The sequence below is a fragment of the Hoplias malabaricus genome, chromosome 4, assembly GCF_029633855.1.
Source record: "Hoplias malabaricus isolate fHopMal1 chromosome 4, fHopMal1.hap1, whole genome shotgun sequence".
Taxonomy (NCBI): domain Eukaryota; kingdom Metazoa; phylum Chordata; class Actinopteri; order Characiformes; family Erythrinidae; genus Hoplias; species Hoplias malabaricus.
The window spans coordinates 4,462,284-4,480,736 of record NC_089803.1 but is presented as its reverse complement, the minus strand read 5'-3'; the positions used below and the strand labels follow the sequence as shown (position 1 = coordinate 4,480,736).

At 42.7% G+C, this 18,453-nt stretch overlaps 2 gene segments (V, D, J or C); one reads left to right on the top strand and one right to left on the bottom strand.

Moving 5' to 3' along the window:
- The window catches only part of LOC136693904 (Ig kappa chain V-III region MOPC 63-like), a 226,150-nt gene that overhangs the window by 21,276 nt on the left and 186,421 nt on the right, over window positions 1-18,453 (top strand).
- Window positions 6,401-18,453, bottom strand: part of LOC136693905 (Ig kappa chain V-III region MOPC 63-like) — a 344,864-nt gene continuing 332,811 nt past the window's right edge. The window contains 1 exon segment of the V gene segment in view: window positions 6,401-6,809. Coding sequence covers window positions 6,493-6,809 — 317 coding nt within the window.

The window sequence follows — 18,453 nt, the reverse complement described above, 5'->3', positions numbered from 1 at the left end:
CTTCTACACCTTCATTAGACTGATTAACATCAGGTTTACCATCACTCTCTAATCCTTCTACACCTTCATTAGACTGATTAACATCAGGTTTACCGTCACTGTCTAATCCTTCTACACCTTCATTAGACTGATTAACATCAGGTTTACCGTCACTCTCTAATCATTCTACACCTTCATTTGTCTGATTAACATTAGGTTTACCATTACTCTCTAATCCTTTTGGTTGAGTGTCTACACATGGATGTTAATTAAGTAAAACACTGTCCTCTATGAAATCGCTAATGATTCCCAAAATAAGTCACAAAATAAATGCACTCTGGATTGAAGAACATGGACTTAATGTCAAAAGATCAATGTGTGTTCATTCATTTGTTCATTTGTTTTAGCTTCATATTTTCACCTAAAATAATTCTTTTTTATATTGACTTATATTTACAAATATAAATTTATGGCAGCACAGTGGTGCAGCAGGTAGTGTCACAGTAACACAGGGTAATGGACCTGGAGGTTGTGGGTTCAAGCCATGCTCTGGGTGATGCTCTGTGAGGAGTGTGTTCTCCCTGTGTCCACGTTGGTTTCCTCATACGGTCCAAAAACACATATCTGTAGGTGGATTGGTGACTCAAAAGTGTCCATAGGTGTGAGTGAATGTGTGTGTGTGTGTGTCACCCTGTGAAGGACAGGTGTACCCTCCAGGATGTGTTCCTGCCCTGCGCCGGGGTAGTCCCACCACCAACTTGAACTGGATAAGGGGTACAGACAATGAATGAATGAATGAATGAATGAAATTCAACTTTATACTATATTTATCACATTAAAACTGTAAAACTTGAAATAAACTACATACATGTCTTGGAGGTCCTATAGCTATCCTAAGGGTAACTTCAGCACCATAAAACACCTCTCTGGCACAGCCCATAATCCCTTGGAAGCTCTTGTTGCACCCTTGAACAGACCTGACTCTACGTCTGACTTGTTTTTTGCAGCTTTATTCTTCCTAGTTTGGTGTTGAAGTTACATTTTCAAAAAGCTTTCAGGATTCATGCACACATATAACAGGGAGGCTGAACTCAACAAGACTGAACTCTCACTCTCCAATTCAAATCTGCTATGCTCTGCTGTTTCACTCATCGCTGAACTTTGACCTCTCTTGAAAAAGCAAAAAATATATAAAATAAAATGCTATACAACATTTATGAAAATCAAAACACAACAAAATCAGGATATGCTTCCTCTGAAATGTAAACCTATTCCAAATAAATAATGAAAAAATATATAAATTATTAAAAGGTACATTGTCACTAATCTCTAGTTTGCAACATTTTTATTTGTACTTTAAATATATATATAATTTGCTGTTTTTATGTAGCCAAACTTCTTAACAATAATGTGTCATTGAGAAAAGGATAAACCAAATACTGTTTCTTTTTGATCTATTGCTTACAAATAGCTCCTGGAGAGCTCAGTAAACTTGCAGGAGAACTGTGACTGCCCAGCTGAAAAATGCAGGCCAGCCTCCTGCTGGTGTTGATGGGAGAGAGTGGTCATCCTACCCACACAGAGAGTGACTGTAGCTGTGTCCTTTACTTGCATTAAACACTTATCACTGGACAGTCTGCCTTGACTACACATTGAATCAGTGTCTATCAAACCAGCAGCACTCTCTGAAAGTTAAACATCTCCTCCTCTAACTAAATTTTGAGGAATTTCTATAGATGCAGAAATAATCTTCATTATTCAGTTGTGTCCACATCCTGTAGATTATCAGTTGACCCTGAAATGTTGTTGTTTTCCAAAAGAGACTGAAAGTTTTAGGTGAAGAATTGATTAATTAACAAAACACATTAACTATGACACTGTGTCAGTCTGTTAATAACTCTACAAACAGAACTGAAACTGAGCCTCCACCAACTGAACACAAACAAGCAGAGAGAGAGAGAAAGAGAGAGAGCAGTGAGTCAGAGAGAGAGAGAGAGAGAGAGAGAGAGAGAGAGCAGTGAGTCAGAGAGAGAGAGAAAGAGAGAGAGCAGTGAGTCAGAGAGAGAGAGAGAGAGAGAGAGAGAGAGAGAGCAGTGAGTCAGAGAGAGAGAGAGAGGGAGAGAGCAGTGAGTCAGTGAGATGTTCAGCTTCATTCAGTCAAACTCACTCAGGAACACACACAGTGTCCAGATTGAAGGTTTATTTCAGTGCAGTAAAGTCTCAGGTCCAGCAACAGGACACTGAACAGAGAACAGACAGAAATATCAGCTCTGTGGAGAATTTAAACTCTACAGTAGAAGCAGGTGAGAGCAGCTCTGTGGTCAGTTCTGTCTTGGAGTTCTTTGGGATCCACTTTTACAACGACACGCCCCACAGAGACCTCAGCTCAAATTACATTATTGTTGCTGGGAGACAGAGCAGTGCTACAGGGAGAGTCTCTGTCACACAATAACGGACCAGGGCTGTTTGACTGTTTGATTTTCATTGTGAAATGGGGATTGGTTTCAGAGCTGCTGCTCAGCAGGAACATGCAGAAAAAGATGTGGGAAAATGAGCACAGGCTTTCACTAACACACACACACACACACACACACACACACACACACATTCACACAAACACACACACACACACACATTCACACAAACACACACACACACACACATTCACACAAACACACACACACACACACACACACACATTCACACAAACACATATTGGTTATTGGATTTTGACACCAGATTAATGAAGGAACAATAAAATAATAATATTTTTTTTTCTAATTTCTTTTTTTTCAGTTGAATGTGGAAAGAACTAATGATACACAGCTATTCCATGATATTAATAAAAAAAATGTAGGTAGTTTTCCTCATTTCCATAGAGAGGGTCCACTTTGCATCATGAGCCCATGCTTCAGTGCTCTGCTAGTGTTTATAGTCCTGTGAGTTTAACACTTCATGACTGAGAGCTGCTGCCCCACAAACTTCACCCACAGCAACCATGACTTTGGTCTCCATCTTCATCTGGACACTGGCGCTCTGGACGAGAGGTAACACACTTTACTGAAACTGAAAAAACTGAAATAACTGAACTAACACATTTGAAAGAAAAAAAAAAAAACAAGCAAAATCTAAAGTAATAAATATAAAAATAATCTAAACCATTAATTATAGAAAATCATTTTTTTTTAATTGAAAAGCATATTTTAATAATTTAATTAATAATTTAATAATTTACATTAACTTATATATTTTAAAATTTCCAATTTACAATGTGATTTTTATCTAATTTATGTTTCTCGGGATCCAGTGGTCAGGTGACTGTGACTCAGAGTCCTTCAGGACAAACAGTTTCTACAGGACAATCAGTCACCATCAACTGTAAATTCAACCCTTCACCAGCATGTTCCCCTCCGTGTGTGGCCTGGTATCAGCAGAAACCTGGAGAAGCTCCTAAACTCCTGATCTACTTTGCTAACACTAGACAGTCAGGTATTTCAGATCGTTTCAGTGGCAGTGGATCTGGATCTGACTTCACTCTGACCATCAGTAACGTCCAGACTGAAGATGCAGGAGATTATTACTGTCAGAGTTACCACAGTGGCTATGTGTTCACACAGTGAAATAGAGTCGTACAAAAACCTCCCTCAGTCAGAGACTGCACTGCTGCAGCTGCACCCTACTGCAGGTGCTGAGGAGGAGGATGATACACACAATAACACACTCTGTGGAGGAGAGACACACACCTCACTAACACACACCTCCACACACAATAACACACTCTGTGGAGGAATGTCTCCAACATGATCACACACACAGTTCAGTTTCACAGTTTGTTGAACCACTGAAAAGTTAATGATCTCTCTCTAAATCTAATGCTCTGTTTATTGAACTTGTAAGAGATGATCACCTCAGTTTCTCAGTAGAGGGTTCAGTGCTAAACACGTCATATCTGCAGGTAGGTGTCCACTTCTGTCCACTGGATATTTATGGTGGTCTCCTGAAGGTCTAAGAGATTCCTTCAGCATCCAGAACATTATCAGTCTCCTATTGAACTGTGGCCTGTGACCCTTGGAAGCTGTTGTAATCTGCTGTGACCAGTGGAGTTATGGAAAATTAACCAAAATATTCATCACCACACAACACACCTTTATTTTTATATTTAAAATATATATTTGGCTCTTTTTAATGTAGTCAGTTTTCCTATCAATTTGTGTCATTGTCAAAAGCAAAAGCAAAGTACCATTTCTTTTCAAACTATTGCCAACACTAAGCCCCTGGAGAACTCAGTTAACTCAGAGTCCAGATGTAGATGTGTCTCTTCTGTGTCGTTGTAGTGTGTAAATATGTTTTCAGACGGCGCAGGGTAAAGAATGTTCTTACAGATTAAGCAGCTGACAGTGGTGTCACTGTTCTCCTGGAGGCAGTGTGCGTACATTTATTAATGGTTTTGTTCATTTTTAAATCATTTTTCTAGGAAATAATATTGTGACGACAGCAGATCAGTTTGATTTTTACTGAATAATTAGCCTGAGAATGAGGTGAGTTTTTGGCTGAGTTCCCTGTCTCCACTCTCAGTGTGAACCCACCAGCCCTGACCCCCACCGCCCCGTTCACTGCACATAAAGATTCTAATCTAAAAATCATTATTAAAGTCATTATTGTCATATTTCAGTTGTTTGTTTCCTTTTAATTCCATGTTTATTATGATTTTTTTAACAGTTTCTGGTATTTTCCAGTTGTTCTCTCAGCACCACTCCTACCTCCTGTGGTTCTGCTCACTCGTGTGTTTGTGTGTTCACTCCCAGAGATGGTGTAAATACAGAGAATCAATTTCCTTAAGGACATTAATAAGGGTGACTCCTCCTCTTCTTCTCCTCACTGTGATGGAAGATGCTACAGATAACCCCCCCCCCACCACCACCTTTACCCAGAGTGCCTTGCTGAGGGTCTGGGTGCTGCTGTGACTCTAGTGTCCATTCTCCTCTTTCTGCACTGGTCAGAACCCCCTCCTTCACCTGTGACCTGTCCACTGTCCAGATCAGTAGCACCCCCTGTGGAGAGGATCCAGACAGCAGACAGAGGAGAGAGAAGGATCCCTCAGACAGCTGCAGAGAGGAGGGGGATGTAGAACCACAGAAAGCTTCATCATTGGAGCTAATGAACAGAAAACCCATATACAGCATTAAACACTGTCTGCAAGCTCCGCTCCATTTCTCTCAGTTCTGTTCATTCACTGGGATCCACTGTTACATTCACATGGTCCAGTGTGGACTACGAAGGCAGTCTTAATGGAGCACAGCTGGCCACACATTCCCTCAAGGGCCTCTCAGCACAGTGCTTGTAAATGTGTAACATCTGGCTCGTATCATTTGGTGTTGGAAGTGAATGAGCTAAATGCAGTAGCCCATGAGTAAATAAGGGACAACACTAAGCTCAACATTACCTCAGAGGAAAAGTACATGTTCTTCACTGATTTAAAGCTGTGGTGTAAGAGTTTAAGGAATACTGTAAAAACTCTTCATAATGAACATTAAACTGTGTGTATTTACTCAGTAACACAGCTCAGATCAACTGTGACACTAGTATTAAATTACAGTTGTGTGTCTTCTGCTTATGAAAATATTCACATTTAATATTCAGTGAAGACAAATGACTCATTTTACATTCGGTAACTTCAAATAAGTTGTCCTTCAAAACACACACACACACACACACACACACACTCACACACACACACAATACCTACAGTAAAGAAAGAGTTCCAATGTTACAATTGTATATGTTTTATTTTGTGGTGATTAACAGATTCTGGATGAAGCTTGTTGTAATAAAACATTCTAATGCATATATTGCATGTTTCTATATTATTTCACATATTAAACATATAGAAATCCTTGGTGTTGTAGTACAACTGTTGCACACTGTTGCTCTGAGGCAACAAAGTAACACTGGGTTGTGGTGTGGGGGGGTGTCAAATTTTATTACTGATATATTATTAGGGACCAACAGTCTTCCAAAAAAATAGGCTGAAATATATATATATATTTTTTTAAAAGTACAGCTGGGGACTCAATATTTCCATTAATTACTGACTTTCTAAATATAGCCCATCTTACTCCTGTAATGTCAGATTGAATGCACATGATCACTATCTGCTCTGATACCAATTCTGTAAAGATGTTTTGCAACAATCAGTTATAGAAAGTGCTATATAAATGAAGTATGATTTGATTTTATTTTTGATGAAGAGTCAGAAAGCAGTGAAACATTGTGTTGATAAAGTTTTATTTTCACCAAAGAATAAAGCATTTGTGTTACAAGGGAAAGTTAATGACTAGACTTTAAGGCAGACAAATAATCAACAAACAGTGTAAGAGTGTATATATAGAGAGCGTAACTCTGTACTGAGCTGCTCCAGAAGCTGATGTGAAGATCTGAGCATTAATCAGAGACATGTTTGAACACACTGAAGATGAAGAGGAGCTCTATCAGCTCCAACACAGGTGTGGACCCTCACTGTCCAGTGCACTGATCTCTCTTCAGTGTTTCACTGACAGTAGTCTGGCCTTCTTTGGTGGCCTCACAGGTCACTGTCTTCTTCATCCACTCGTCCTCCTGGAGGGTCAGGGTGCTGCTCCAGCTGTAGAGGCCAGTGTCCTTCTGCAGAAGCCCAGGACTCTGACTAAACCCAGAGGTCAGAGGGTTTCCACCCACCTTCCAGCTCAGCTTCCAGTCTGAGGGGAAGCCCTTGTTGGCCAAACACACCAGTGTGGTCTTCCCCTGCCCCAGACTGGAGGAGGGCAGGACTGTGATGGTGGGGCGGGTCGGAGCTAGGACACACACACACACAGTTTCATTTCCCTTATTTCTAACACAGCACAAATGACTTCAGTGATGCAGTAAAAATCACACTCTAATTACAACCTTCAACTCAACCACTTTCACATATAAACTCATATTTACAATTACATTCAGAGGAGGATTTCAGTTTCATTAAATATTACAGAGTTTTCACTTACAAACATCTACAGAACATTATGATTTCACCAGGCGTCCCCAAACATTTGCATATAACTGTTTTTCTAACAGAGCAGAACTGAGTTCAGTGAAGCATTAAAATAACGCTCTAATTATAACCTTAAACTGAACCGCTTCAAATATGAACTAATATTTACAATTACATTAATAGATACATTTCATTCAGAATACTTTTAAAACTATTTCTTTCATTTAATTCATTATAATTGTAACATTACACACATCCCATGATGTGAAAGTTTAAAACATGATTTGATTTCCTCCAAAACAGTAAATAATCAATAACTAAATCAAGCTGCAGTCTCCATGTACTACGTCTTCAAAGCTTTAGAACAGAAAACACTGCTCATAATAACCTCCACATTGTGGCGTCCAGATGGAGACAGAACGGCTCTAATCACCCAACACTGACTCTACAATCCAGCTTTACATTTGATCTTTTTAAAAAGAAATGTCATCACTGAACACTTCACAGGAAACCTTTAGGAAATATTTGTATTTTAAAGAAAAGAAATCCAGTTCAGAAACAGGAGCTGGTGGTGAAACCTAAAGCTCCACACTCTCCACACTTCAGAGCAGTTCTAATTAAATACATTCACATTTGGATTATCATTTATTCAGAAGATCATCAAGTGCATCTCTACTGTTGTCCAGAATCATTTTAATTAAAGATTCCTTTTGAATAAAGAGTAAAAGTGGACTTACTTCCAACATCCAGTTTTGTTCCTCCACCAAAAGTGACCCACAGTGATACAAACTCGTTTACTGGCCGTACAAAAACCTCCTGCTCTAAACACACCCCTCTCTTCAGCCTTTACACACACTATTTCTGAACTAGAACACAATATTAATGGATTCTGCAGCTATTAATAATGGAAAACACCCCCAAACTGTAGAAGCTACAGATTCTCAACAAGGATTATTTTATAAACATTAAAATATCTAAACCCAGGACACACTTTGTTCTTTTGTATTTCCACAACAGACAAACACTTGATATAAAAGTATAAAACTACATGTAGAAACATGTTTTCATCTCAGATTCCAATTACAATCACAGATACAATCATATCAACTAATATTAAAACCAGATCCAATTAATGACAATAATAAAAACATGCTCCACTCTCTGTGTTGGTGATTATATGTTCACTTTCATCAGAAGTGTTCATAAATAATTCAATCAGTAAAAATTAGAGCTGCTGTTGAAAACTGTTCAACATTCATTAATAGTTTAAAAGATTCTTACTGTTATCATTGTGTTTCCTCCACCCAAAAGTCCTCCAGCCCTGATACAGACAGATGGAGCCGCAGTAGCAGCTGCAGAAAACCTCAAATGAAAGGCAGAGACAGTTAGAGTTTAGGATTTTAAACATGAGACTCCACACTGAGCAGAAATGTTTGATCAAACAATATCAAATAAATATGATGATCTTTCCTCAGTGTTGTTAGAAAGATGATTTCCATAGAGAGGGTCCACTTTGCATCATGAGCCCATGCTTCAGTGCTCTGCTAGTGTTTATAGTCCTGTGAGTTTAACACTTCATGACTGAGAGCTGCTGCCCCACAAACTTCACCCACAGCAACCATGACTTTGGTCTCCATCTTCATCTGGACACTGGCTCTCTGGACGAGAGGTGACACGATTGATTTTCTTTATGAATATGTGTGTCTGATGTAAGACTAACTAATTTTAAATGGTATGTTTAGGAGATAGAGAGAACACATCTGCACATATAATACAAATACAAATACATCTAAAAAAACAACTTAAAGTATATTAATAATAATAATAATAATAAATAAATGGAAATAGAAAATGGAAAGTTTTGAGTACCATTTTAACTTGAGAAACATTTTAAAATATGTAAAGAATATCTATAAATGTATTCATTATTATACTACTTATATTACTTTTTCCCTTAGGATCCAGTGGTCAGGTGACTGTGACACAGACTCCTTCAGTGAATACTGTTTCTACAGGACAATCAGTCACCATCAACTGTAAATTCAGCAGGAATCTTGATATTTGGTTTGATACTTCAGGTTCTTTCGTTGATACTATAGCCTGGTATCAGCAGAAACCTGGAGAGCCTCCTAAACTCTTGATCTACTACGCTAACAGGACACAGTCAGGTATTTCAGATCGTTTCAGTGGCAGTGGATCTGGATCTGACTTCACTCTGACCATCAGTAACGTCCAGACTGAAGATGCAGGAGATTATTACTGTCAGAGTGAACATAGAGGACCAGTGTTCACACAGTGAAATAGAGTCGTACAAAAACCTCCCTCAGTCAGAGACTGCACAGAGACTGCACTGCTACAGCTGCACCCTACTGCAGGTGCTGAGGGGGAGGATGATACACACAATAACACACTCTGTGGAGGAGAGACACACACTTCACTAACACACACCTCCACACACACAATAACACACTCTGTGGAGGAGAGACACACACCTCACTAACACACACCTCCACACACAATAACACACTCTGTGGAGGAGAGACACACACCTCACTAACACACCCGTCCACACACAATAACACACTCTGTGGAGGAGAGACATCCATCCATCCATCCATTATCCACCGCTTATCCGGGTCCGGGTCGCGGGGGAAGCAGTCGGAGCAAAGAAACCCAGACCTCCCTCTCCCCAGCCACCGACGCCAGCTCCTCCGGGGGTATACCGAGGCGTTCCCAGGCCAGTCGAGACATATAGTCTCTCCAGCGTGTTCTTGGTCTGCCCCGGGGCCTCCTCCCCGTTGGACATGCCCGGAACACCTCTCCAGGAAGGCGTCCAGGAGGCATCCGAACCAGATGCCCGAACCACCTCAACTGGCTCCTCTCGACGTGGAGGAGCAGCGGCTCCACTCCGAGTCTCTCCCGGATGTCCGAGCTCCTAACCTTGTCTCTAAGGGAGAGTCCAGACATCCTGCGGAGAAAACTAATTTCAGCCGCTTGTACCCGCGATCTCGTTCTTTCGGTCACTACCCAAAGCTCGTGACCATAGGTGAGGGTTGGGACGTAGATTGAACGGTAAATCGAGAGCTTTGCTTTTCTGCTCAGCTCTTTCTTCACCACAACGGACCGGTACAGAGCCCGCATTACTGCTGACGCTGCACCGATCCGCCTGTCAATCTCACGCTCCATCTTTCCCTCACTCGTGAACAAGACCCCGAGGTATTTAAACTCCTCCACTTGAAGCAAGATCTCACTTCCAACCTGGAGAGAGCATTCCACCCTTTTCCGACTGAGTACCATGGACTCGGACTTGGAGGTACTGATCCTCATCCCTACCGCTTCACACTCGGCTGCAAACTGGTCCAGCAAGAGCTGGAGGTCCCGGCTCGATGAAGCCAACAAGACCACATCATCTGCAAAAAGCAGACATGGGATCCTGAGACCACCAAACCGGACACCCTCCGCCACTTGGCTACGCCGAGAAATTCTGTCCATAAAAATTGTGAACAGAACCGGTGACAACGGGCAGCCCTGACGGAGTCCAACTCCGACTGGAAACCAGTCGGACTTACTGCCAGCCATACGAACCAGACTCCTGCTCTGTTTGTACAGGGACTGGATAGCTCGTAACAAAGAGCCCAGTACCCCATACTCCCTGAGCACCCCCCACAGAATACCCCGAGGGACACGGTCGAATGCCTTCTCCAGATCCACAAAACACATGTAGACTGGTTGAGCAAACTCCCATGCACCCTCCAGGATCCTAGCGAGGGTAAAGAGCTGGTCCTGTGTTCCACGACCGGGGCGGAATCCGCATTGTTCCTCCTGGATCCGAGGTTCAACTATCGGTCGGACTCTCTTCTCCAGTACCCCCGCATAGACCTTACCGGGGAGGCTGAGGAGTGTGATCCCCCTATAGTTGGAACACACCCTCCGATCCCCCTTTTTAAAAAGGGGAACCACCACCCCAGTCTGCCAGTCCAGAGGCACTGCCCCCGATGTCCACGCGATGTTGCAAAGACGTGTCAACCAGGACAGCCCCACAACATCCAGAGCCTTGAGGAACCCGGGGTGAACCTCATCCACCCCCGGGGCCCTACCGCCAAGGAGTTTCCCTACCACCTTGGCCACTTCAGCCCCAGTGATAGACGAGCCCCCCCCGGGGTCCCCAAGCTCTGCTTCCTCTGCGGAAGACGTGCTGGTGGGATTGAGAAGATCCTTGAAGTATTCCTTCCACCGTCTGGTGACGTCCCCAGTCGAGGTCAACAGTTCCCCACCCCCACCATATACAGTGTTGGTGGAAAACTGCTTTCCCCTCCTGAGTCGCCTGACAGTTTGCCAGAAACTTCTCGGAGCCGACCGAAAGTCGTTTTCCATGTTCTCACCGAACTCCTCCCACACCCGAGTTTTTGCCTCAGCGACTGCCGAGGCCGCGAGCCGCTTGGCTCCTTGGTACCTGTCGGCTGCCTCCGGAGTCCCCTGAGCCAACCAGGCTCGATAGGACTCTTTCTTCAGCTTGACAACCCCCCTCACCCGGGGTGTCCACCACCGAGTGCGGGGATTGCCACCCCGACAGGCACCGACAACCTTGCAGCCACAGCTCCGTTCAGCCGCCTCAACAATGGAGGTCCGGAACATGGCCCACTCGGACTCAATGTCACCGGCCTCCCCCGGGATGCAGTCGAAGCTCTGCCGGATGTGGGAGTTGAAGATCTTTCTGACAGGTTCCTCTGCCAAACGTTCCCAGCAAACCCTCAGCACACGTTTGGGCCTGCCAGGTCTGTCCGGCATCCTCCCCCGCCATCTGATCCAACACACCACAAGGTGGTGATCAGTTGACAGCTCAGCGCCTCTCTTCACCCGAGTGTCCAGAACATATGGCCGCAGGTCAGATGATACGACTATAAAATCGATCATCGAAATGCGGCCTAGAGTGTCCTGATGCCAGGTGTACTTGTGGACACCCTTATGTTCGAACATGGTGTTCGTAATGGACAAACTGTGACGAGCACAGAAATCCAATAACTGAACACCACTCGGGTTCAGATCAGCGGGGCCGTTCCTCCCAATCACGCCCCTCCAAGTCTCACTGTCATTACCCACGTGAGCGTTGAAGTCCCCCAGCAGAACAATGGAGTCCCCAGAATGAGTGTTCTCCAGCACTCCCTCTAGGGTCCCCAAGAAGGCATGGTACTCTGAACTGCTGTTCGGTGCATAAGCACAAACAACAGTCAGAGCCCTTTCCCCAACCCGAAGGCGCAGGGAAATTACCCTCTCGTCCACTGGGGTAAACCCCAACGTACAGGCGCCAAGCCGGGGGGCTATGAGTAAGCCCACATCTGCCTTACGCCTCTCACCCTGGGCAACTCCAGAGTGAAAGAGCATCCAGCCCCTCTCGAGGAGATTGGTTCCAAAGCCCATACTGTGTGTCGAGGTGAGCCCAACTATATCTAGTCGGTACCTCTCAACCTCGCGCACCAGCTCAGGCTCTTTTCCCACCAGAGAGGTTACGTTCCATGTTCCAAAAGCCAGTTTCAGTAACCGAGGATCGGAACGCCAGGGCCCCCGACCCCGACCACCACCCGATCCACAATGCACCAGACCCGGATTACTACCTCTCCCACAGGTGGTGGGCCCATGGGAGAGTGGACCCATGTATCCCCTTCGGGCTAAGCCCGGCCGGACTCCATAGGTGAAAGTCCGGCCACCAGGCGCTCGCCAAGGAGCCCCTCCCCCAGGCCTGGCTCCAGGGTGAGGCCCCGGTAACCCTGCTCCGGGCAAGGGAGGCTGTGTCCTCGTTGTTATCTTTTTCATTCGTGTCTTTATGGATCACTCTTTGTCTGGCCCATCACCTAGGACCAGTTTGCCTTGGGAGACCCTACCAGGGGCTATTGCCCCCAACAACATAGCTCCTAGGCTCACGCAGGCACGCAAACCCCTCCACCACGTTAAGGTGGTGATCCAAGGAGGAGTCATACACCTCACTAACACACACCTCCACACACAATAACACACTCTGTGAAGGAGAGACACACCTCACTAACACACACCTCCACACACAATAACACACTCTGTGGAGGAGACACACACCTCACTAACACACACCAACACACTCTGTGGAGGAATGTCTCCAACATGATCACACACACAGTTCAGTTTCACAGTTTGTTGAACCACTGAAAAGTTAATGATCTCTCTCTAAATCTAATGCTCTGTTTATTGAACTTGTAAGAGATAATCACCTCAGTTTCTCAGTAGAGTGTTCAGTGCTAAACACGTCATATCTGCAGGTAGGTGTCCACTACTGTCCACTGGATATTTATGGTGTTCTCCTGAAGGTCTAAGAGATTCCTACAGCTGTCATTCACAGGGCGGACTGACACAGGCAGATGCACTTACTAAAACACATACTTTATTTAACAAAACAAAGAAAGTTTAACAGAAAGATAACACACAGGGAACTAACAGAGACAGAAACAGGGAGGTAAGCTAAACTAAAATACAAAGAGCTAGACAGTCTAAACCTAAAGTGAAGAAATAAAGCAAACAGGAAAGACAGACAGACTAAAGACTTTGACAGAGATACTAACAAATACCTAGACAAAGATACTTCACAACGACCTCGAAAGCTAAATAAACACAGAGAGCTGAAGCTAAACCTAAACACAGAGCTAAATATGAAACTTAACACAGAGGGCTAGAGAAAACACAACAGACAGACTTACTAACATGACACAGGAAACGACTGAGGCAGATAGACCAGACAGGGAAACATGACACGGCAACAATGTCCCAATTTATCGTCACTCTCTAATCCTTCTACACCTTTATTAGACTGATTAACATCAGGTTTACCGTCACTCTTTAATCCTTCTCCACCTTCATTAGAATGATTATCAAATCAAATCAAATTTATTTGTATAGCGCCTTTTACAACTGACGTTATCACAAAGCAGCTTCACAGTTTCAAAACAGAACATTTAAATCAAAGCCCAATGCAAGCAAGCCGAAGGCGACAGTGACAAGGAAAAACTCCCTCGAGGCGGGAGGAGGGAAACCAGAAGGAGCTCAGGCAAAGACATCCTTTCGCTCCAAGCAAGAGAAATTGTGAGCACATCATCCAGGTTTACCCTGATTCTCCATGTCCATGGGTTCCTGAAATGACAACCTTAAACTAGACAGAGGTTAGTTGCCAAAGGTTAAACTGAACAAGTGTGTTTTGAGCCTAGACTTAAACATAGTGACTGTGTCTGCGTCCCGAACACTAGCTGGAAGATTGTTCCAGAGCTGAGGGGCTTTGTAGGAGAAGGCTTTCCCCCCCCCCCACTGAAGTCTTATGAATTCTGGGTACTAGTAAGAGGCCGGCGCCCTGAGATCTGAGTAATCTTGGTGGTTCATAGTGTGTGATGAGGTCTTGCAAGTATTCAGGGGCGAGACCATGTAAGGATCTATACGTGAGTAAAAGAATTTTGTAATCAATACGGAATTTAACTGGAAGCCAGTGAAGGGCCGATAAGACTGGGCTGATATGATCAAATTTTCTAGTTTTAGTGAGGACCCTGGCTGCAGCATTTTGAATTAACTGGAGTTTACTCAAGTTTCTGCTGGAGCATCCTGATAAAAGTGCATTGCAATAATCTAATCTTGATGTAATAAAAGCGTGAACTAATTTTTCCGCATCTGGGAGGGATAAGGAATTTCTTAACTTAGCGAGGTTCCGAAGATGTAGGAAAGCTGTTCTTGTAATGTTACCTATATGCTGATCAAATGATAGATCTGAATCAATTATAACACCCAGATTTTTAGCTGATGAGCTCGGGAGAACAGGGAAGTCAAAATTATGTATTAAGTCTGATACCTTATTTATAGCAGGTTTTGGACCTAGAAGGAGAACCTCAGTTTTGTCGCTGTTTAGCAGAAGGAAATTGTATGACATCCAATGCTTCACTTCTTTAACACAGTCCTCCATTTTCTTTAGTGTAGGTTTGTCATCTGGTTTGGCTGATATGTATAACTGTGTGTCATCTGCGTAACTGTGGAAGGTAATGCCATGCCTGCTAATAACTCTGCCCAGTGGCAGCATGTATAATATGAATAGTAAAGGTCCTAAAATGGAGCCTTGGGGAACTCCAAATCTCATTTTTGTATGATTAGAAGAAACATTATTTATGTTTACAAACTGATAGTGATCTGTGAGGTAAGACTTAAACCGTGATAGGGCTGTTCCTGTTATTCCAACCATGTTTTTTAGTCTTTCTAGCAGAATAGTATGATCAATTGTATCGAAAGCTGCACTGAGGTCTAGTAGAACTAGCATGGATACGCAGCCTCGATCAGAGGCGAGAAGAAGGTCGTTTGTTATCTTAACTAAAGCTGTTTCGGTGCTATGGTGTGGCCTAAAACCAGATTGAAATTTTTCATATATGTTATTCTTATGCAAGTATGACCTAAGTTGTTGGGACACAACTTTTTCTAAGATCTTAGATATGAAGGGAAGGTTAGAGATGGGTCTGTAATTGGATAGTACACTAGGATCAAGATTCGGTTTTTTGATCAGGGGTTTAATAACTGCTAGTTTAAATGCTTTGGGTATGTGACCTAGTCTAAGGGACGAATTTATGATTGTTAAAATGGGATTGATTATGACTGGTAATACTTCTTTAAATAGTTTTGTTGGTATTGCATCAAGTGTGCAGGTCGTACAATTTGACGAGTAGATGATTTTCTCCAGTTCTAGCTGTGGTAGTGGGTCAAAGTCCTCTAGTCTTTCTTCTATGTTTTGTTCTATATTATCCACACCAGATGACAGACAGGCTGGATTTAGTAATATGGCATTTATTGTTTGTCTAATATTTTCAATTTTATTGTTAAAAAAGTCCATAAAAGCATTGCTGGTGTGAATGGCTGGGATCTGTGGATCAGTAGCTGCCCGATTGTTTGTAAGTTTAGAGATTACATTAAAGAGTGCTCTAGGATTGTGTTTATTATTTTCAATCAGTGAGGACAGATGTGCTGAACATGTAATTTATGTATATTAAATGTATATTCCCACTGCCCATAACCCCCATGTAATTATTAAATCCCTGTGTGGCCCTTAAGCCAAAAAGTTTGCCCATTCTGTAAGGGTTCAGACAGGGGTCCAGTTACCCACTAGGCGAACTCCAGCCAGCAGAGGGAGACATGGAGCCAGCACACCTTAATTAGGAGAAATCAGCAGCACCTGTTTCTCTCCTACTTAAGGAAAGCCAACATGCACCTCAGTGCTCAGTCTTGAGTTTCTCTTTTTAAGAGTGCTATACAAGCCTGGCCGGTAATTTTTTTTTTTTTTGTATCTAAATGGTGTGTATATAGCCGGTAATAAAGTCTATAGAGTGGTCTCCTGGGTCTCTCTCCTGTGAAATCTTCTTGAGTCTTTTGTTCTTTGTTTATCTCTTTTACTTTAAAATAAAAAAAAAAAAATCTGCACTTGAGTCCATTAACGAACTACTCCACTAGTAGCTCACTCAGGGTTCCTTGGTTTTAACCTATCCCTGGGTAAGCTATCACATTACGCATTCTTGCATTAGAGGGAATTTACTCTTTTTTTTGTTTCAGCAGAAACATTCAGAAACTCTCAAACTCCTGATAAGATCTACATCTCACACTGAGTCTGGCGTTCCCGATTGTTTCAGTGAAAGTGGATATGGATTTGGATTATCCTCTAAAACTGCTTACAGTCCAGCCTGAAGTTGCAGGAAATTATTACTGTTATCAGAACAATGTTGTTTCCACACTGTGTTGCAGCAACATACAAAAAACCTCCTCCAGCTGTAGGTCAGACACTTTCCATCCACTTTCTAGCTAAGCTTCCAGTCTGAGGGGAACTTTTTGGCCAGTGTGGCCTCCCCCTGCCCCAGGCTGGAGGAGGGCAGGACTCTTCCAATTTCCCTTGTTTCTAACACAGCAAAATGAATTAAGTGCTGCAGTAAAAATCACACTCTAATTACAAACTTCAACTCAACCACTTTCATTAAATATTAGTTTTCACTTACAAACATCTACAGAATATTATTTCACCAGGTGTCCCCAAACATTTGCATAATAACTGTTTTCTAACAGAGCAGAACTGAGTTCAGTGAAGCATCAAAATAACGCTCTAATTATAACCTTAAACTGAACCGCTTCAAATATGAACATGTATTTAATTTCACACACTATACCTCATTCCTTAAATAATGTTTAACATTATTTCCTCAAACAGTAAATTATCAATAATTAAATCAAGCTGCAGTCTATGTACTATGTCTTTTTAAAGATTTAGAACAGAAATCACTGCTCATAATAACCTCCATATTATGCCATCCTCCCTCTTTCTGTCTCCAAATTACAACTCTGCAGAGTCCACGTAAGATCATGTGAACAGCTGTTCCTTGCCAATGACAACAGGGGAGAGTGGAGCCCCTCTCCTGAATACTGAGGGGTAACACCTGAGGCTGGGAATATTTAAAGGGGTTGAGTAAAGCACTCTGGTGCATAGTATTGACTCCTTCCTTGTGTCCTTACTAGGCAGTAGTATTAGAATTATATTCCTATATGCGTATTGACCCTTCGTGTTCCATTCCTTGACACCTTTTTGCCTAGTCCTTTGGTATTGGTCATTTTATCTTTTTGAATCTCTGGTTTTTGAACAATTAAGCTCTGTATTTGACCTTGTTATTTAGCCCAGTGTCTATTGTATTAAACGCTGTGTACTCTTTGTGATTGCCTGCTTCTTTTTTATTAGCCTTACAAAATACTACACATTTTAAATATGCAGGCAGCAGAGATAGATCCTCTACCGAGAGCTATACGCTCTTAAGGACAGCTATTAGTTCAACAACTTGCACAACCAGCAGAGGACATTGCTCAACAAGCCTTCAGGGGATATCACAGCAACTCCAAGGATTTAATCCTCCTCAATCTCTCAATACTGCTAATCCCCAATTCCATTAAACCCTTCCCAAGTTTTTCCAGTAAGCAAACCTGATACATTTGACAGGAATCCCTATAGCTGTCAGATTCCGAGTTCCTTTTTTTTTTTTTTTTTTTTTTTTTTTGCTAATCCCCCTGCATGTGCTGATCAAAGCAAAATCGCACTTGTCATCTCCAGACTCGGTGATAGGTGTTGCAGTGGTCCACAACTGTGTGGTCATGCATTACACACAGACTTTATGTACACAGACACAGTTTAAGAAAGAATTCCTTGGCAACTATGACATAGGAGACAAGGAATTATTAGCTGTTAAATTAGCCCTTGAAGAATAGAGACACTGGCTTGAGGGAGCCAATCACCCGTTTCTGGTGCTCACAGATCACAAGATCATACCGCCAATGTTTAAGTTCCCTTCAAGCTCGATGGTCTCTCTTCTTTTCACAGTTCCAATTCAACATTTCGTATTGCCCCGGCTCCTGTAACACTAAGGCCAATGCTCTTTCTAGAATGTTTATCGAGG